At 44.7% G+C, this 23,479-nt stretch overlaps 1 protein-coding gene across 1 annotated transcript in view; it reads right to left on the bottom strand.

Moving 5' to 3' along the window:
* The window catches only part of grin2aa (glutamate receptor, ionotropic, N-methyl D-aspartate 2A, a), a gene marked incomplete at its 5' end in the record, with an annotated part of 213,140 nt that overhangs the window by 104,831 nt on the left and 84,830 nt on the right, over positions 1 to 23,479 (bottom strand). The window contains 1 exon segment of the mRNA XM_080775827.1: positions 969 to 1,135. Coding sequence (XP_080631953.1) covers positions 969 to 1,135 — 167 coding nt within the window.

The raw sequence follows: 23,479 nt of genomic DNA, 5'->3' as shown, positions 1-23,479 counted from the left end.
ATCTACAAGCTCACAACGCGCCGTGTTGCGATGTGTGCATGGTGAACTTGTCGATCGCCGATAGTTTCAATGAGGGAATTGGTGTCTGTAGAAGGACAAAGTGCAATGCCAAGTCAGGTCCTTTTAATACGTATACTAGACCACCTATATGTTGCACCACCGATCCACAGCACCCCTGGGGGCCACTTCTGTCAGTTCATGCTGCATGGTTTCCGTTTGACTCCATAATGTGTGCATTCGAGGGGGCTGATATGTGCATTTGGCTCCATCGTAATGCATTCCCAGGGGCCGCACAAAGGGCTGTGGTGGCCCCATGACTGCATGGCTGCACCCATTAGGCCCCCCCGAGTGAGTACCAAAGTCACTCTGTCATCCCCTGAGTCACCAAAGTGTGTATTCTATTGAAAATAATACCATAGGGTCATCTTAGCATCGTGTGAGAAAGCCCTGCGTCAGGAGTGTGACTCTCTCTCTGTCTTTTATGGAATTGAGCTACTTTTGATAACATCTGTGTTTGGAGAGAATTGATTTATTTTGTATTTATTTTCTTTGGATTAATACGTTTTCCATCGTCAGTTGATGCTTCATGTCCATTATGAGTCCAATTGCTGCATGGCTTACAGTATATATATATATATATTGAGCCATATATATACATACATATATATATATATATATATATATATTAGCTCAATGCTAACGAAACCCTTTTATTTGCTTTTCTGCATCAGTGTCATCTATTGTCAGCACATAAACCTCTCTATGGTATTTTCAATTAAACAACTCTGTAGCCCAGTGCGATATAGCGGCTTCTATCTAACCATGAGCGTATACCTGTTGTCGACAGTAGTCTAGATTACATCTAACCATGAGAGTACCTGTTGTCGACAGTGGTCTAGATTACATCTAACCATGAGAGTACCTGTTGTCGACAGTGGTCTAGATTACATCTAACCATGAGCGCGTACCTGTTGTCGACAGTGGTCTTGAGGATGTTGATGAAGTCCAGGTATCCGGGGAACTTGGAGGTGACGATGGAGAAGATGTGCCAGTCGTACTCCTCCATGATGTTCAGCATCAACAGCGCCTCCTGCTGGATGGAGGCCCCGAACTGGAAGAACGTCGACTTCACGTCCTGAAAAAAAAAACATGACAGGAGGGAGAGGGGTGGAGGTTATTAGAGGTCGTCTCCGAGATATCAAAACGTCAGCTGCAATTTCACCAACGGTTGCACCAATATTACACACATGTGCACAAGTACGCAAACATGCACACACACACACACACACACACACACACACACACACACACACACACACACACACACACACACACACACACACACACACACACACACACACACACACACACACACACACACACACACACACACACACACACACACACACGACAGAGCGCCCAGAGTACTCCAAGCAGCCTCTCACACAGGGGAGGAAGGAAGGGGGAAGATATATGGATGGGGGGGAGGGGATGGTCTGTCCACAGAACAATTAAATTAGACCCAAATTGGATGGGAGCAGTACAGATGGCTCGGGCACGGCGACATAGGCCCGGTTCTGCTAGCAACGAGAGGTTAGATTCAATCCAAATCGCTCATATCCAGTCCATTAAACCTGACTGGGAATCATTGGCCACTTAATTCTGCTGCAGCGGGACAGAGACTTGGACAGAGCGGAACGCGGCCATTACACACGGACAAATTGACCCGGTGGGTTTACTCTGGACCAGTTCAGTTCGCGTGATTCATTGTAGTCTTTAAACGCAAGGTGTGTGTATGTGCACGCTGGCGTGGCGGCTACTGAGAATAGCCCATCAGTGACTCACATTGTGAGCTTGTGTACTGTATATCTGCTATATTGTCACTGCTCTTGCGAGACACTCTTCTAACGATGCCGTGTGGCATTCGTTTAGGAAATGAACACATGATCTGTGGAGATGCATGGTTTCTATAGGCATGTAACGATATATCGTATATCGATATTAATCCCGACGATATGAATCGATTCGAATCGATTCATTGAAATAAATAAAAAATAGATTTTCAAAAATAAAACACTTTCTTTTTTTTCCTTTTATTTAGTGGGGCTAGTGTGAGGTGAAATGTATTCCATCATATTCAAGTGCTTTTGGAGAGAAATGATAGTCACTTTCAGTAGTAGAGCACTGTAGAGGGGAGCTGTGTGTGTCTGTGACTGTGCCCAGGTGATGATGGTCGTTGATGCTCATCAAAGGAAGGCAATTATGTTTCTGCACTGTCAAAAGTAATGCTACTTCTTTTGCAATGTAGTTAAATGAAAAATCTCAGGGGGGGAAGATAAATTATATGAAATTAAAAAAATAATTTTCTTTAAAATATATATTTTTTTAATATCGTGAGTTGAGTGAATCATGCCTATATGTTTCTGCCCTAGTCAGAGAATGACGACACTGTAGAACACTGCAGGGGGCCTACAGGGACCCCGTTTTTAAAATAGACAAAATAGCACTAAAAATACATGATCTGTCTATCTGTGTCTGCATATACCTATAGCTACACCAGTCAAATCCTCTGTGTCAATATTAACTCACAATGGTGTGGCGCACAAAAGAAAAATGGAACCACATATGTGTCCGTGTGTGTGTGTGTGTGCGTGCACTTAAGTATGCCTTGCGGAGTCCCTCTTCACTAATTACCTCTGTCCACTTAGGGGATTATATCTTCCTTAAGGATTAAGTCACATGTGTCACACAAATGTGCGCACACCCCACACACACACACACACACACACACACAGTTCTCCCATGACGCTCTTGGATCAAACGGTATACTGTACGGAGACGGAAGCAAAAAAGAGCAACGGCAAAATGGCTCCCCTGGAGACGCAGAAACGCGAGCAGCGGCGAGGCCGTTAACGTGCTTCCGCTGACCTCGGGGCACGTCCACATAGTCATCCTCCTCACGCAACAACACAACAACAACAACACTCTTTCAACTTCAAAGCCATAGCCTGGAGACTGTGTGTACAGGGTGAGTATGAGAGAGAGAGAGAGAGAGAGAGGAGACAAAACATTAACACCAAGGACCAAATTGCAGGACCATAGGCTAATTAAAACAAAGGGGATGGACAGGAATGAAGCGCAATGGAATGGAAGTGTTGCAGAGCAATATAGGAGAGCAAACAAGATTAGCGGCTGAGTGTGAGGAGGGATGGAGGGATGGAGTTTGCAGAAGAAAGACGGAGAGATGTGACAGACAGGAAAAGAACATTAAGTGAGAGAGAGAGAGAGAGAGAGAGAGAGAGAGAGAGAGAGATAACAGATAGCTAGAGAGAGAGAGAGAGAGAGAGAGCTTAAGGGGGTGGAGTGGTGGAACAGAGATTGACGGAGACGTGTGTGATGGACTCTAATTGGGAAGCGTTCACAGCCGTGACATCAGCAAACAGCCAATCATATCCCCTCATTTCACCCTTGTCAACTGTGACATGTCTCCGCTTTTCCACTGTCTAGCACACCTTTTGGCTGGCGTGCAACGCCCACGGGCAGCACGCACACACACACGCACGCACACACACACGCACACACACACACACACACACACGCACACGCACACGCACACGCTTAAACAACACCTCCCATGGGGCAGCCTGTATGTCTGAGTAGAGATACAGAGGAGGTTATAAATAGTAGACCTCATATCCTCTCGCTGCTGATAGCATCCAGCACCGTCTGCTGTGACAGGCATACTGTATGAGCATTGTGCACGTGCACACACACACACACACACACACACACACACACACACACACACACACACTTGTGCGCACGCACACCAAGACACAGGTATACGACGGCACAAACAGATGTTCCATACATGTGTGTGGTAGGTATAGATAATATGTCATTCTTTCTGTACATGCGTCTCTAGCACACAGCTCTCTATCAGAAGGAGCTCCTGCAGCAATGTAGTGTTCCCTGGAGGAAAGACACACACAGTGGGATTATTCCTGACAAAGTGTTTCAGCGGCCGGGAGGAGGCTGTATACAGCGGGGATTGCGTTGCACACTATATAGGAGGACCGTGGAGGACAGTGGGTCGATCGGTCGCAGACCGCGTTCTTTGGACTCTTATCATGAAATAAGAGTATTCTTTTCCCCAGTCATTTCATGAAGAAATACACAAAAACAAATCGAATAAATTCTATAAATGATAAAAACAAATGCTCGAATACTATAGTGAAAATAGCCGATCTACAAGATCACAACGTGGCGCGAAGCGCCGCATTGTGAGCTTGTAGATCTGCTGTTTTCACTAGTTGCAATTAACGTCTAATCTCTCTTTCGGGTCACGGGCAAAAAGTTGGGGAAGAAATTCCATAAATTAGAAAAGAAAATCTTGAACATTCAATGTTTAAGATGCAGTGAAAACAGCTGATCAACTGCTCATAGGATGTCGTGACGCAAGTCCTGCTGGGTCGCCGCAGAATACCTTGATACAGGTTGGAATTCATCAATATCACCTCAGTTTAAAGGGATACTATAGGTAACATTTAGCCTATTTTTATTTGAAAATATTTGTATATAAATATTTTAGCCCTTATTTCCCTCCATCAGCCAAGCATGCTGATGTGTTTCCTTGCAAGAAAGACACATCCCTCTGGCTGTGTTTTGGTGTTGTTCCACTGTTTACCTTAACATTTCCACTATTTACGTTGACATTCATCCCGTGCACCAAGGACGTGTTTTTTTTCTGGACAAATTTGAATGTTTCCCCACTGTTATCTCTCCAACAACAACAACAGACACATTAGACAGTCGTATAATTATGTACTAAATAATCACATAATAATCTTCTAATCTACACTATCTAAACACTATTATCTCGTGGCAGTCCCTGGTACACTATCTTTTCAAATGGACCCTCTCAGCCTCATGCATTTACATAACATATCAGCTCACTTGCAACAATGTGGGGCTCCTTGACGAGGCTTTTAAAATTGCATACCGTAACACAATAGAAGGTTAACGTGAAAGCGCTTGTTCTATAGCATCGACCCTGCAACAGTAATCCATCAGTTTGGCCATTTTTCAGACGCATCATTTTATCATCAAACCATTGTGGGGCCTTGGAAGAAATGAAACGTGACGTGCCCCTCCACAACACCTACTCCCGTTCCCCGCTCAGTGTTTCAGGAACACAATGGGGCGGAATGTTGACCAGAGTGCATGTGGCCTGTAAGCAGAGGCAACCCATCCATTAGCCAGCCAACTAATAAAAGCTCTACATATATCGCCAAGCAGCAATTACTGTGAAGAGGCCTGCAGGCTGCAGTCAGCTCTCCCAGTGACTGTGTGGATGCATTAATTAGCTTATCTTGGCACTTGCTGAGTCTGGTTATTTTGGTATCAGTTCAATGCTTTTATTCAGCCTCCCAGCCTGATGGGAGCGCGCAAAACTCCATAACTACACACGCACGCACGCACGCACCCACACACCCACACACCCACGCATGCACGCTTTAGCATTGCCGTTGTCGTGCACATACACACACACACACACACACACACACACACACACACACACACACACATATCCGCTTTAGCATTGGTGTGCACATTCACACACCCAGAAAAATACACACACACACACACACACACACACACACACGCACACCAGTTAATTGCAACAAAAAGGGGCACTTTTTGAAATCTCAGCCTACGGGCGATGGGCTTGTTCACCCCTACCCTTATAACCCTTCTCTCCAGAGGTAGTAATGGTCTTACAGCCAGAATATAGAACTCTCAAGTTAGCAGTTAATTATAACGGAGATACCATCAGTAGAGATGTGTGCGCCAGGATCGGGTCTTTTTTGCATTAAAACAACTGGGGCTTTAACGTAATTTCCATTAGTTATAAGTGGAGGACTTAATATTATCTTCTGTAAGAAAGTCGAGGCTATTAAAGCAATGAGGTAAAAAATAATACCGCCGGCTAACCATGTGACTTGCTCCTAGTCTTGACTATTACATTAGGCTCAGAAACTCAGATTGGGACGACCAACACAGTCCCTGCAACAACTCAAAAAACATGGATTGCTGTGGCCCAGAACACGTCTACATTGACATATAGTAAGTGGTCCCCATATTCCCACTTACGCATGGGTGCCACTTTTGTCTGTACGTTTTAAAAGCGGGGACTCTGGGTGATATAGATCTCCTAGTGGGCGGTGCTGCTGTCCTCGTATTGGTGGCATGGAGGGTAAACAAAGTAACACGGGAATTTGATTGGCTATATCGCCGGGTGATGTCGTCCAAAAGATTACATATTTTCATGTTTTCGGGCGACGTCCCTCCGCCCACTTTTCGACTATCGCCTCTCCGCCTGCTATCTCCGGTAGTTTCTTCTTCCTCTTCGCCTGCTATCTCCGGTAGTTTCCGGGTCCCATAAACAAATAACGCACTACCCGGGAAATACGCCAGGCTGTCGCCCGCTGTTAAAACGTGGGCTACTGTCTATCTGGTTTTCTTTTTTCTTGGCAGCTGATTCAGAAAGATAAATTCTGTGTCTCTGTCCATGGTCCTGAACCACAGCCCTGCCTGTGAAGTGAATTGACAGCTTAGTTCTGAATGGATAGCTCCTCTGTCCATGGTCCTGAACCACAGCCCTGCCTTAGCGATGTTAATGTTGTGAAAGGACAGCTCCTCTCTGTCCATGGTTACTGAACCACAGCCCTGCCTTAGCGATGTTAATGTTGTGAATGGACAGCTCCTCTGTCCATGGTGCTGAACCACAGCCCAGCCTGTTGTGAGTCCGGTGCTGAACGGACAGCTCCTCTGTCCATGGTGCTGAACTGCAGCCCAGCCTGTTGTGAGTCCGGTGCTGAACGGACAGCTCCTCTGTCCATGGTGCTGAACTGCAGCCCAGCCTGTTGTGAGTCCGGTGCTGAACGGACAGCTCCTCTGTCCATGGTGCTGAACTGCAGCCCAGCCTGTTGTGAGTCCGGTGCTGAACGGACAGCTCCTCCTCCAAGTGTACAACATATAGAGGGTATGTGCATGCATGAAGTGAGTGGCAAAGTGAGTTTAACGTTGTTTAATGCAATCATATTGGATTTTTCTGTTTGGATGTATGGGCTGTCAAGGCCAGAAAGTAGTTTTTTGGCACTCAGTAGGCATTCCCGCATAGCTTCCTGGTTTGATGATGACGTCACGCTCATATGCCCTCTATTAGGACCACCTACTATCTCCATTAAGCAGACTAACCAGATGAATCTAGGCGAGACCTGTGGTCCCTAATTCATTTGAGGAATTACAGTGAATCCATTCCGAAGGGCGCGTGCGTGCGTGCTTATTTTATTGTATTGAGTCAATGTAGACCTTCTCTATTGGGCTCGTCCCAATATAGCTTATACATGCATAACTTTCAAATTTCTCTTCTTCCCATCCCTACTCTGTTTACCTGTACCACTGTCACCAGTAACAGTCCCTACTCTGTTTACCTGTACCACTGTCACCAGTAACAAACAGTCCTTTGAATGATCTTGCTTAGCAAATAAAGTGTCTGATTGGTGTTCTACCGCATCCCTTCTGTCCGTCATTCCTATAGTGTCCTAGTTTCTCTCCTTTTATATTTTCAACAAACAAAAGCTATTTCGCATCTTTCTGAGAGGCAAAACAATGAACTGTATAACAATGAAATGGACTGCACTTCCACTTTGTGAACTCTTCTATTCTTGTTCCGACTCCAGGTCAGAGTGTAACAGCTCACAGGTTCTCGATACCCCTCAGTAAAAAAACAGTTCATCATTCGCTAGGTAGGAAAACCTCACGGTAAGGTTTGATTTTGACAATAATAATTGGCCTAAGCCAATTTACTGCACATTTACTGTTGAATGACAAAATTAAACTGCTCTTAGCTCACTCAACGATTTACTGTAGGCCAGGGGTCTGCAACCTTTTTGAAACAAAGTGCCATGTTTTTAGTTTCTAGATAGTCAGTGTGTCACTTTAATGACACAACATGTTTTGATTGTCCATGAATATAACTTTTTCCCTTCTTAAATATTCTTTCACATTGTTATAATGATCATTAGACTCTGAGCAGAGCCCTCCTATCTCCCTCCCCCAGTCAGAGTTCAGAGTTTTAATGAATGTAGAATGATGTGCAGGATGTAATTTACATACAAATATGAGTGAATTAATTTATTTGACTACATTTTTTTAATTGTTTATTTACCGGTATTTTATTTTATTTCCATGCCAGTGTGCCAGTGATCAGCCTCCTTTGTGCCAAGGTTGGCACCAGTGCCAAAGGTTGCCTAGCCCTGCTGTAGGCTATAATTTAGTGTGATTATTAGCTAGGTCTACATTATGTTTTGACCTATCATTGATTTAGTAAGCGAAAGAGTTTACCGCACGAGCGCGCACACACACACACACACACACACACACACACACACACACACACACACACACACACACACACACACACACACACACACACACACACACACACACACACACACACACACACACACACACACACACACACACACACACACACACACACACAAACTGTATCTGGTAACCCATAGGAGTGAATGGGATGTTTTTACATGACAAAGATAAATATAATAGATCTTTGCTGTCGGTAGACCAGGAGTTGAGAGCCAGCGTTGCAATGGAAAACAGAGACATTTATTATTGTACTAACAAAATTCCTTTTAAGCAGAGAGCCTTTTACTTAGAGCCCATTTAGAGCAGACTGTGTCGATGTTGATGAGAGAGAGGCCACTCCGCTCCGCCAGCCCCTGCTCTCTGTACGACATTATATTGTTGTACGATATAATAAAGCACATCTTATAATGATGCCCTGATGCGTGCGTGTGTGTGTGTGTGCGTGCGGTTACATTATGCGCGTCTAAGCTACAGTATATATCGATGGGTATACATGCTGTTTATTGTGGCTATACAGTTGCTATGCAGTTAGTGTATGTGTGTGTGTGTGTGTGTGCGTGTGTGTAGTGTTAATAAATACATTGATGTAAACAGATTTATTTTCCTGGATAATTAGAGAGAAACTGAAGCTTTGTACCATAATAGCATTTAATGAACACACACACACACACACACACACACACACACACACACACACACACACACACAAACACACACAATATGGACATATTATGCTGCACAAGCCCTGAAGCTATTTATGTAAGGTGTGCCTGTGCGCGTGCATGTGTGTGTGTGTGTGTGTGAGTTCTTCGCCCACATAGTCTACACTCCTTAAACATGTCCAGAGGGGGGCATTTTTTAACCATTATTTTAAACGTTAGCTGTTGAAAAACAGCAGATCTACAAGAGAGAGAGAGAGAGAGAGAGAGAGAGAGAGAGAGAGAGAGAGAGAGAGAGAGAGAGAGAGAGAGAGAGAGACGATGAAAAAAATGTGGGAATAGGCATAGCAGGATTAAAAGCTATACACTGTTTTATGATATGAAAACATTTGCCCCCGGTGCTATTTTCAGTCACTCCACTTCAACCTGGCACTGCATGGGCCTGGTGCAATCCATTATGATCAACTACTTCTCTGCTTCCAATTCCTAATGTCATCTGTGGAATTGTTCCAAAAAATAGATAGTTGAAAAATGTATTAGTTATGGGTATACCTTGTATGGGTATTGTATGGGTTTCCCCACCCATATGTCAACATTTTAATGACCTTTTTATGGTATTCAGACAGCCAGCAATGGGTAGAACGCTCCCAAAAATAATTAGTCTCTGTGACACATCTAGGGCCCGCAATCTGCATTCAAAGATTTTCCTAGAAGCTTTGTCATTGGTCGATTTTCCTGTCTGCTTCCTTATTGGTTAGTCACAGCGACCAGGTTTTTTTCGACCAATGACAAAGCTTCTAGGAACATCTTTGAATGCAGATTAAGGCCCCTAGATCTGTCACAGAGACAGACACACACACACACACACACACACAGAGGGAGCGTTCTACCCATTGCTGGCTGTCTGAATACCAAAAAAGATAAAAAGGTCATTAATATTTTGACATATTATATTATTGCTTATAGCAGCTTTAAGTTGATTATGAGCTGTAAAGTGTGTAAATTAAATGTGTAATGTGTAAATTGTCAAATGTATATATGATATTGATCTGTCACATGCAACCTGTGCAAACCCTACAATGCATCTTCATGTCAGTGAAGATGAACTCGAGACTAAATGAGATGTTTGCACGGGAGCCAAACTAGTGAAAATAGCACATCTACAAGCTCACAATGTGCCGCTTTGCATCGCGTTGCAAGCTTGTATAGATCTGGCATTTTCCATACATTTTACCAGGAATTGTTTTTAATAATTGATGAAAAGTTAAGATTATTTTGTTTAAACTGTGTTTTTTCTAATAATATACTGCATACGTATTTTTTTCATGTAGGAAACGGGGAAAAAAAGAAATGCACTCATGACCCGTGAAAATCGGTCAGCGACCCAAAGATGGGTCTTGGTTGCGTTACAGGACTTTGGTTTTCCGCAGCAGAAGAATGCACTTAAATCCATCAACCTCACGGGTCAAATCATCTGACCCAACATTTGTCCGCGCACGGCTCAGTGGGCAGAGCACGACACAAACACTGCAGGGGTCCACGGTTCACAGCTCCCAAGGGGGCGCTAAACACACACACACACACACACACACAGCAGGGGGCCACGGTTCACAGGGCCCCATGGGAGCGCTCAACACACACACACACACACACACACACACACACACACACACACACACACACACACACACACACACATGATATATCGTTTCTGTACTGCACTTTGGATTGGAAGAAAGAAAGAAAAAAAAACATGTGCCCCTCATGCACCAAATCCCCAAACAGCACGGAGCATTTCGAAAGTATAATAACATGATTATCCCATTTTGGGTGGGAACCCCTTATGCTTTAGCTATTGAAAAATAGCAGATCTACAAGCTCATAGCACGCCACCGAGTGGCACGCTACGAGCTTGTAGGTCTGCTATTTTTGAATAGCAGACATTCAGGATGTAGAAGACTTTTTTTTTAATCTGATCTCAGGTCAAAATGGATTATTGATTGTTGTTTTCATTTTGCAGTCTGTGAATGTTTCTGTGGCGTTTTTCTGTGTGCAGAAACATCCTGAGAGTTACCATCCTTAGAAGTTAAATGGGAGATGCTTTTCACTGCCTCATACCGCACTGCGTTATCAGGTTACCCCCTACATGTGTGTGTGTGTGTGTGTGTGTGTGTGTGTGTGTGTGTGTGTGTGTGTGTGTGTGTGTGTGTAATCTTATGAGGATAGAAAAAAAGAGAAGAAGGAGCGCATCTGTTTGGCCAGAGTATAGGAATCTTCAACAAGGTGCTCTTTGGTACCACTGGGTGACAGAATTATGCAAAAGAAAAATAGATGAGACCATGAAGGCACTCTTGTATGAGAAGGTGAAAAGCCTTTAAAACGTTTGTAGCCTAATACTTTAACTCAAGTATAATAATAATAATAATAATAATAATAATAATAATACAATTTATTTATAAGGCGCCTTTCAGGGCACTCAATGTCGCCGTACAGGATAAAAACAGTACAACACAGTTAAAAGCAGAAAAATAAACTAAGGCACAGCTTGCAGCAGAGGACACATAGGCTAATGTTGGATTCTGGACTACTTGTAACAGAGTATTTCCACATTGCCGTATATAGGCTATTGATACTTTTACTTAAGCAAAAAAAAAAAAGATGTGAGTTCTTGTTTCCCCCCCCCCCCCCACCACTGATGTTAGGTAACAAAGGCTATTGCATTACGCTGGACATGTCATAACCCATTGCATCACCTGCTGCGTGTCCGCTGTGCTACAGGTACAGCCCAGAGGGGAAATCAATACTTCCTCCCCCCCCAGAGAAATGAGTCAGCCAGCCATTAGGGGCCGGGCTAACTAAGCTACCAGCACTGCTAATTCATCAAAATCACTGCTACTGACAGCTCAAAGCAGGACAACTTCTTTAAGACTATACTTCTTTTTTTCATGCCCGCATGCACTGCTTTCTTGCCATAACACGATGAAAGGAACTAGGATGATGAAGAGAGGTGCTCGGAGGTATATGACTTAACCCATTCTGACCGGGAACCCGTTTTGGTGTTTAGCATCGTGTCATGCTTTAGCTATTGAAAAATAGCAGATCTACAAGCTCATAGCGCGCCACCGAGTGGCGCGCTATGAGCTTGTAGGTCCGCTATTTTAGAAAAATCGAAGAACGACTGACATTTTTAGAATCTGATCTCAGTTCAGAATGGGTTCATCAGACCAGTGTGTTGTCCAGTGGAAACCTCGTATGAATCTGATCTCAGGTCAGAATGGGTTAACCTGTTAACACCGGGAACGCATCTGTGTCACCTTATTATATCTATAGCGTTTAACCCACTTTTAACCGTTATTTTAATCTTTAGCTGTTGAAAAAGAGCATTGCATCTGGGGCGGATCTGTGGAACAACATGTTTTCAGATGGTGGTCGGTCGACGGGCCAATTACATATATTTTTTGGGCTCTTTGACATGAAGTCGTTTGAGAACGAACTGACATTATAATATAGAAACATAGGTTTTTCAGAAAACTGAGCATTTAGAAGACATTTTGTATAGAATCTGTGCTCAGGTCTCAGTGACTTAACAGCGGTTACCTTGTCGACCACAGCGGCATACCAAAAAAAAGCCTTTACTGTTTAACCCATTCTGACCTGAGATCAGATTCATACGAGGTTTCCACTAGGACACACACTGGTCTGATTAACCTCATTCTGACCTGAGATCAGATTCTAAAAATGTCAGTCGTTCTTCGATTTTTCAAAAATAGCAGACCTACAAGCTCGTAGCGCGCCACTCGGTGGCGCGCTATGAGCTTGTAGATCTGCTATTTTTCAATAGCTAAAGCATAACATGATGCCAACACCAAAAGGGGTTCCCGTTCAGAATGGGTTAAATAACTTTCCTCCGGCTTATTTTAGCAGAAAGATGAAGGATGGCAAAGCAAACATCAGAGCACCTGCCGTCGCTCTGATGATACAAACTATGGCATGGATCGCTGTGGGATCTGGTGCTCCCTGTGGGCTGTAGCGGAAAGTAACACGATACATTTACTCAAGCAATGTATATACTTAAAGTGCCACTTCACCCCTTTGGCACCACGTAAGACATGGCTCTCCCGGACCGGACCGGAGTGGAGTGCACTGAAGTTGGCCTCAGGCTAAATGCAAAGAAGACCGAGGTCATAACCTGTATAACATGAACCAAGACATGCCATGCACCGACATCAAGAACTCCTGCATGGCCAAAAAGCTGGTACTGCATGTGGGAACCAACACATGGGCATCGAACGAGAGGACGTCCCACACCTACCTACGTGGTAGGACATACTAAACAAATGTTGTTAAGACAGTCCTACCCCTCTCCATAAGGTGGGGGCAGTGCACCAAAGCATTATGGGAATTGTAGTCCAGGAAGGCAGTGAGACCATGCAGTGTCCATGACATGACAGAATGCACTTTGATCTACAAGCTGCAAAGTTGTAGATCGGCTATTTTCAAAAGATCCCTTTACCTTTTGAAAACTTGTGAACTGGACATTCTGCCATATTTTGTGGTATTGGGTACTTTCACTGGTACTTTCACTTAAGTATACTTCTTCCAATGTTTGTTGTGCACTCGCATGCTCCCCAGAAAAGACCCCTATACTCCACCCGTTGGTGACCCCAGAGCAGACCCCTACTCTACACACTCTGGTGACCCCAGAGCAGACCCCTACTCTACTCTACACACTCTGGTGACCCCAGAGCAGACCCCTACTCTACTCTACACACTCTGGTGACCCCAGAGCAGACCCCTACTCTACACACTCTGGTGACCCCAGAGCAGACCCCTACTCCCCCATGCATGGCCTTCCCTTCAGCCCCGCGGCCGGCCGAACTACCACATGTTCCACTAGCGCTGCAGCATGGCCTCCTGGGAGCGCCTTCATGGCAGGGCTTTTAGACAGTCTTGTTTAAACACACGGTACACTGGAGACAGGCAGCGGGGGGCGTGGGGGGGCGAGGTGACATGTATGTGACACACATTACGAGTCCCTGAAGAAGGCCTATATATACTGTACGTGCCATGGGTCCAAAACGATATTGCTTTATTCATGAATAAATTAATCTGTTGGCCAACCATGGCCACGAGCGGTGTCCACCTCCTCTTTACTTCTGTAATTATACGAGGCGCGCACACACACAGTTTCAATGCATGAAAAGACACCGCCACACACACACACACTGACACACACACCGACACACACACACACCGACACACACACACACACACACACACCGACACACAAACACACACACACACACACGCACACACGCACACACACACACACACACACACACACACACACACACACACACACACACACACACACAGAGAGCTTGTGCATGGTGTACGTGGAGATGAATGGTACTTTAGTTTAACGAAGAGATTAGTGTAAAGCCTGGAGACAGAAAGCTAGGAGAGAGAGAGAGAGAGAGAGAGACACCAATGGAGATACATCTGGTGGGAAGAGTGTGTGTAATATAATTCAAGGCCCATTCTTTCTGCTCACCATTTGGTGAGATCTTGCCTTGCAGCAGACCCACAATGTTCATTGGATAATATTTTTCCCACAATGCTGTATTGAAGTCGTACCATAGGAGAGGACAGGCAAACGTTGATCAAAATAAGAATCTAATTGTGTAGATTTCTTGTAAATGAAGTAGCCTAATGTTTAACAACAATTTACGAGAATTACGAGAGAGAGAGAGAGAGAGAGAGAGAGAGAGAGAGAGAGAGAGAGAGAGAGAGAGTTAAAGATCTCTAAGAGTTCATTTGGTTACCTCTCCATTTTTTAGCTGCTGCATGGAGACCACTTGGAACCCCCTCAAAGACCACTGGTTGAGAACTACTGGTGTAGAGAGTGACACCTCTATGTGTATACATTGAATCACTGCATGGTGTAACCTGTTCGATAGCTGGTGAGAGAATAGTGAAATGAAGCCATTGTGTTTGGGACTATAATACTCTGTCCTAACCTACTCCCATCCAAATACACACTCTACATCAATACTCTGTCCTAACCTCCTCCCATCCAAATACACACTCTACATCAATACTCTGTCCTAACCTCCTCCCATCCAAATACACACTCTACATCAATACTCTGTCCTAACCTCCTCCCATCCAAATACACACTATACATCAATACTCTGTCCTAACCTCCTCCCATCCAAATACACACTCTACATCAATACTCTGTCCTAACCTCCTCCCATCCAAATACACACTCTACATCAATACTCTGTCCTAACCTCCTCCCATCCAAATACACTCTACACATCAATACTCTGTCCTAACCTCCTCCCATCCAAATACACACTCTACATCAATACTCTGTCCTAACCTCCTCCCATCCAAATACACTCTACACATCAATACTCTGTCCTAACCTCCTCCCATCCAAATACACACTCTACATCAATACTCTGTCCTAACCTCCTCCCATCCAAATACACACTCTACTGTACATCAATAATGCAACACGGAGCCGGGGGAGGAGATGGAGTAATGTACGGTATGCATTTCTTACACTAAAGATGAGATAGATGCATGCACACACACGCACACACACACACACATCAACACATGCACATATGCGCACGCACACACACAGTTCACTTACATTAACAAAGTGCAATACGAGTGCTATATTCTATATGCCTCAAAGTCCAACGTCATCTCCAAGGCTTCCCATTTCCGTTTGATTGGCTGCCAGCAGAGCCTGCGGAGTAATTGGCAGCGTTTCATTGGCCGGGCAGTCGGACAGCTCCCCTGAGAGGAGTCCATCAGGGCCATATCTGTTAACGCGCGCACATGTGTAAACACACAGTGTTAGCGGCGTGCACGCTTAAATACACGTGCACGTGCGCGCACACACACACACACACACACACACACACACACACACACACTAGAGGCCAGGGGGTCCCTAATGTCTTTCGCCATCACAGATGGGTCACTTACATTTCTGGGCACAAGATATGTGTATGTGTGTGTGTGTGTGTGTGTGTTGGAGAGATGACAAAGAGAGAACCGGGGAGAGGAGAGGAGAGGAGTCCATACTGCAGTATATGTCCCATAAATCCTTCAAACCCATCGAACACTTACACAGACCTAGAACTGAGTTCATGACTCCTATTCAATCAATCAATCAATCAACTTTATTTGTTCAGACTCAGGGACCAATAAAAAACAGACAACATAAAACACTATACAGAGAAGAAACACCCCCTAACCCATAAAAACATCCATTTTACAATACACATTAATATACCAGTGCTTCCAAAAAGCAGACCGGTACCTAGTGCAAACAAAAAACTATACCTACCTTGGCCTAAACATCAGCAGCACAGGGAACTACAACCAAGCTGTAAAGGACCTGAGAGACAAGGCAAGAAGGGCATTCTATGCCATCAAAAGAAACATAAAAATAGACATCCCAATTAAAACCTGGCTTAAAATACTGGACTCTGTGATAGAACCAATTTCCCTCTATGGTTGCGAGATCTGGGGACCATTAGCAAACCATGATCTTGAAAAATGGGATAAACACCAAACCGAGACCCTACACACAGAACTCTGCAAATCCATTCTCCGTACCCAGCGAAAAACACCAAATAATGCATGCAGGGCAGAATTAGGACGATACCCACTCATAATCAAAATAAAAAAGAGAGCACTTAAGTTCTACAACCACCTAAAAGAAAGTGACCTAGATGCACTCCACAACAAGGCACTCACACACAGTGAAACTCTAGAGAGATGCCCCCTCAGCCATCTGGCCCTGGAACTCCGGCACAAACACAAACAGAGCCACGAGATAGAAAACCCATTGGACTAAACCCAATTATAAAACAGCAAAAGGAAAACGATCTGACACATTGGAAAGAAACAACACAAAAGCAGAGTAAACTAGAATGCTATCTGGCCCTAAACAGAGAATACACAGTGGCAGAATACCTGAGCACCGTGACCGACCCAAAACAAAGAAAAATCTTAACTAGGTACAGACTCAGTGAGCACAGTCTCGCAATCGAGAAAGGCCATCATAGGCAGACCTGTATCCCGAGAGAAGACAGACTATGCACCCACTGCACACAAAATGAAGTGGAAACCGAGCTACACTTCCTAACCATCTGTCCATTGTACCAAGATATCAGAGACACATACTTCCCACAGATTACAACCACACACAGAGATTTTGAAAACATGACCAATGACAAAAAACTCCCATATCTGCTGGGCGAAGTACAACAATGTGCAAACACAGCAGCAAGATTTGTGAGTTGCTGTGATAGAAGGATATCAAATGGAACACAACCACCCTAAAGACTAATCATTGTGTTTATTCCTGCACTATACCTGCATTGAGTGACCTTGGTACATAGAATTTGATCTATTGAAGATTCTGACCTTCAAATGTACATAATTTTTGTTTTGATTGTATTGCTGTATTGTTGTATTGTTCTTTCTGCTTTGGCAATGTAAACATATGTTTTCTCATGCCAATAAAGCCCTTTGAATGAATTGAATTGAATTGCTACTGAAGCTGGTTACATAGCAGCATAATCATACCGTTTTGACTCATTGAGACCGGAGCTCCATCCAGGACCTCAGATTTGAGGTCCTGGATGATGCACATTAACACATGAGGTCACAGAACATGCCAGTATAGGTATAGTGGCAGCTTCAACGTTGGACAGCCTGGCTGGGGGCTTGGCCTCTCCTCCTCGCCAGCAGGAATGTGGGCACGCGTGTCAAACTGAACGCGGAACAAAGGGGACACGTCTACTGTATATCTAACTGTACGTCTATACTGTATACGAAGACGACGACGCAACATTTGGTGCAACGCTCAAGGGGAAGGAGGCGTGTGTGTGTGTGTGTGTGTGTATGAACGCACAAATTAAGGGCACAGCGCATGCAGGACTGGATCTGGGCTATGGGGAGCTCGGGTAAAGGAATGGTGAGCATGCATGGGTGGAAAATATATTAAATATCTAAAAATGTAGTGGAGTATAAACGTACAAACTGTGCCTCTGAAATGTAGTATGGGGTATAGACGTGAAAGTATACTGGAAATCGGAAAGACTTCATTAAAGTACAAATACCAAAGAATTGCACTTTAAGCACAGTATACTTAATTTACTTTCCACCACTGGGAGTGAGTGTGTGTGTGTGTGTGTAGCCTATATGTGTGCTTGGGTGCGTCTTTGTGGCCCTAGCTGTGGCCCTGCATGCCGTGGCCCCTGGTGGGGGGGGGGGGGGCGGGGGGGCTGCTTGGTAAGCGGAGGAAAAAGGGACAGTAATAGTATCTGACTTGTGTCGTGAGCTGTGAGAACCATCTGTGGATCAGGACTCACACGAGGGAGGAGGACAGACTCAACTGGGTCACGTACTGGATACGCACACACACACACACACACACACACACACACACACACACACACACACACACACACACACACACACACACACACACACACACACACACACACACGCACGCATGCACGCCACCCCAGTCCCTTTACACACACACACACACACACACACACACACACACACACACACACACACACCACGCACACACATACGCACGCACGCACGCCACCCCAGTCCCTTCACACACACACACACACACACACACACACACACACAACGCACTGTGCAGCGAAACTAACTTACAGTATGCATATACATGCACGAGAAGTCCTAATATGCAAGAAAGTGTGCACACTATATATCAAGCACATACATATACTGCATGTAACCGCATGCATACAAACAAACAAACAAACAAAAGAAAGCACATGTTTTCTTGTCCTTTGTGTGTCACATGAGCACACAGACATGCATGTGGGCAGCGAGGTGAACACATATAGAACCCTATAAAGAATGTGTCACTGAGGGAACCGTGCGAGCTCACGTGGGCGAGGAGAGAACTGAAGGCTGCATGGATTATATGAAGGAACACGAGCGAGGACAGTTTACGTACATACACAATGCCTTGGATGAATGTGAGGATTCCAGTCATCAGCACGCACGCACGCGCACACACACACACACACACACACACACACACACACACACACACACACACACACACACACACACACACACACACACGTTGCTATGACTCAGCCATAACCCATGCCCGTTAAGACGCCTGAGGGCGAGAAGCGACCTCGCCCTTTGCCTGGTGACAGTTGGGCGAGCATGGGGGGGGGGGATCAGATCAACATATGGATCAACATATGGAATTATGAAATCTGCATCTGCCATAATTATATGGAGCGTGGCTTTAGTGTACAGGGTTTGATGTGGTCAGATCAACATGTCAGAGGAGAGGAGAGGAGAGGAGAGGAGAGGAGAGGAGGGGAGGGAGAGGAGAGGAGAGGAGAGGAGAGGAGAGGAGACTAGAGGAGAGGAGAGGAGAGGAGAGGAGAGGAGAGGAGAGGAGAGGAGAGGAGAGGAGAGGAGAGGAGAGGAGAGGAGAGGAGAGGAGAGGAGAGGAGAGGAGCGGAGGGAGGGGAGGGGAGGGGAGGGGAGGGGAGAGGAGAGGAGAGGAGAGGAGAGGAGAGTTCTGACCTACTTTATGCATGTTGAAAGTGAACATAAAGTTGAGAGAAGTGGTATAAACATGCACACACCTCACACACCATGAATAATGGAGCCGGAGCTGCTTTTATCAAACACCACATTGACTCTTTACTAAACCATTGTGTTTGCTTGGAGCCACACACACACACACACATGCATGCACACACATGCACACGCACGCACACAAACTCTTTATCTCTCACTCTCTCATTGTGTTTTAAGTGTTCTTCTCTATATTTATTTTCCTTGTCTCTCTCTCTCCCCCTCTCTCCCCCTCCCTCTCCCTGCGAGTGTTTTGTTGAAGATGAGATTAGATGGGTCGTGATTGGCTGGGACAGATAAGAGATAATATTGTGATTGGCTTAGGAGCTTTTCTCTTCTCATCACACCCTGGCAGACACACTTATAATAGAGCATATGCGTGCGTGTGCATGTGTGTGTGTGTGTGTGTGTGCGTGTGCGCGTGCATGTATGTGGTGCACACAGCCTGTGAACCACGGAGAAGAGAAGATTGAGGAATACAAGAGAGAGAGAGGGAGAGAGAGAGAGAGAGAGAGAGAGAGAGAGAGGGGGGGGGGGGGGTGGATGGATGGATGGATGGATGGATGGGTGGATGGATGGATGGATGGATGGCAGAAGGAAAGAGAAATGATGTTCCCTGTGGCTGCTGTGGCTATAAATGTGACTCATAATGTCTTTGATCTGCAAATTAGGAAGACTGTTTTCTGTGTGTGCGTGTGGCTGTGCGCACACACAGAAAACACAGAAATGTCCCCGCTTCCCTCTACCCAGCATGTAGCCCACCACCCCCCTCTCTCCACCCCCCCCCTCTCTCACTCTCTCATATATTGCAGTAGTGTTTATCCTTACATCCTCCTTGCTTCCATGTTGCAGTTTCAGTTGGACATGTAATGAAAACTGGCAGGATGCATTACTTTGCTCTACTCTCTCTCTCTCTCTCTCTCTCTCTCTCTCTCTCTCTCTCTCTCTCTCTCTCAGAGAGTAGACATTGACCTCCAAGGGTCGATTCTTTGCACTCAGTTATTTGACGTTCATTCACAAAGTGATTGGCCGTCGCAGAGGGGCGGTCGTTACTGATTGGCCGTCGCAGAGGGGCGGTCGCTACTGACGTAACCAATATGGAGTTAAATGAAACTCTGGATTGTCCTGCTTCTGTGTCTCCGTTTCTCCTACTATAATAGGATCTGTAGATGCACCTGTGTGCCAATCAAGGCCATGATAAGATGTAGACTTGCTGACTGACCTCATAGCAGATTTTTTTTACATTATTCCATCAGCTGTTTCTATTGTTTTACTGTAAAAATCACACCCGTGTGTGAAGTGAGGGGTGCTCTTATCATTGTACATCATCATGACGTAACATGTCGATTTGCACATGACGTATAAATTCTCCTTTCATTGTCAATGTAATTTAATGTTTGTGTTAGCTAGTTAGTCATTCTTGGCTAAATACTTCTTTAAAGGACAACTTTAGTTTTTTTTCAACGAAGGTTCATGTTTTAGGTTGTTATTAGAGAAAGTAAAAGATGGGTGTTGCATTTTTTTCATTTGCTGCATTTTTTCGTTTCGTTTTCGTTTTTAGCTGTTTTTGACAGGGGGGCGGGGGCATTCGAGCATGGGGCTAAATATTTTTTTCATATTTAGCCCCATGCTCGAATTAATGCCCCTGCCACCCTGTCAAAAACAGCTACAATCCCTAAAATGAAAGAAAGCAGCAAATGAAAAAAAAAATAACACTCATCTTTTACTTTCTCTAATAACAACCTAAAACATGAACCTTGGTTGAAAAAAAACTAAAGTTGTCCTTTAACGTGCAGAAAACAACCACAAGGCATCAGGGCCGGTCTTTTGTCAAATGTCAGGGCCAAGAATTGGGACCGCAGATAGCAGAAAGCCACCATTCATTGGTCGGCCATGCATGTGCCCGGTGCTGTCAAGTGGATAGTCCAGGCCTGCATGGAATGACATTGTATGAATTATACGTTCCAAAAGACCCATCTAGCTCTATCTATGTAGAGCAGCCACATTGGAAAGAAATTGGGCCTTCCTTACTTCCCTCACAGGTTCTTACCAATTACACTAATTACTGCTCCATTTAGTGTAGCACAGTATAGTTGTCAAACTTTCAAGGACGGCCATAACTCTGAGAATCAGTGTATACAAATGGAACCAAATGAAGACCGCAGGACCATTCGGTTCCATCTGTACACTCTGAGAGTTACACAGCAGTAAAAGGTTCCATCTGTACACTCTGAGAGTCACACAGCAGTAAAAGGGGCCAAAATGGCTGCAAGTGTGTCGAAAAGAGTCGAAAAGTATTTCCACCAAGTCATTATAAAGTCTCTCTGCGGAGGAGAAGTTTTCCCTGAGGAGATGTGAGGTTTGACACATTGGACAGCGTGTAGTCAGGTTTCTGCTTCTCCACATATAGTGGATATTAGTTTGATATGATGAGGATATTACATTACCGCAGTGTGGCGGGAGTGGAGAATAAGGCTATATGACGTACTGTATAGCTTATATTCTCATCATTATCACATGAGGCACACACACACACACACACACACACACACACACACGCACACACTGCCGTAATGAAACGGTGCATGGGAGCTAATTGAACTCAAACGGTGTAACAAATGGAACCGAAATAATATGTCCAATTCTTCGCTTCCGTTTGGGAAATTATAGTGTACTATGTGGACTAAGTTATTATAATAACGTCACTCAGAGTAAGCAAGCGTGTCTGTGTGTGTGTGTGTGTGTGTGTGTGTGTGTGTGTGTGTGTGTGTGTGTGTGTGTGTGTGTGTTTGTGTGTGTGGCACGCAAGCACGCCTGCATACAGTAGTGTGCCAGGGACTGTAGAAGGAGCATGAAGAGGTCAAGAGACAGTACACAGCAGGAAGATAGAAGTGGTTGAAGCTTATCTCACAGCAGTACCAATATATAATCAACAGTTAAACTCTGATGTCCCTCTGAGATAAAGCCACTGAGCACTTTCAGCACAGCCTCCCTCACTTTGCAGCAAGTTCATCATAGGCTAGAACTGTCCAAGAAATGGTCTACAGAGGTTCAAACCGGTGCAAACGTACAGTAGCAAAATAAAACGTATGTTTTGCTACTGGCTGCAGGGCGTACAACATCGTTCAACTGAAGCGCAATACATAATAGGCATATACTCCTCCCGACTCGATCGGGAACGGTTCGGAAACGCTTCCAAAACTAAAGTTCGGAGATGCAGGACATCTGGAGCTGCACGGTTTCCGACACAATGTTCTGTATAATATCACCTCCCTATCCGAAGAAAAGTTATACAGTATATGACGCAGAACTGTCAGGCCAATTGTGTGACCAATCTGCAAAATACATGCTTAGCTTTTCTTCACAAACTTTGACAGGTGCTGAAAGTTGGGGTACCATTAACAACCTATATGTGCAAAGGCAATTTATTCAAAATTTCATGTGACAGGTGACATGATTCTAAATCCATTGCAAGCATTCATTTTGCACGAAAAACACTCCCTAAGCTATAAAAACAGCCATAGCCACTTTTCCAAAATGTGATGACGGGTATTATGGCCGGTTTGAGCTGTTTTCCCTATAACTGTCCCTCAGAAACAGCTGTGACATGAGAGAGAGAGGTCCGTGAGCGAGACACACAATCAACAACTTTGCTCGGTGTCAAACTGTTGAAAGGTGTT

Source organism: Protomyctophum bolini (assembly GCF_963924005.1).
Source record: "Protomyctophum bolini genome assembly, chromosome: 11".
In the NCBI taxonomy this organism is placed as follows: domain Eukaryota; kingdom Metazoa; phylum Chordata; class Actinopteri; order Myctophiformes; family Myctophidae; genus Protomyctophum; species Protomyctophum bolini.
The sequence above is the reverse complement of the archived record's forward strand: the minus strand, read 5'-3'. Positions and strand labels throughout refer to the sequence as shown.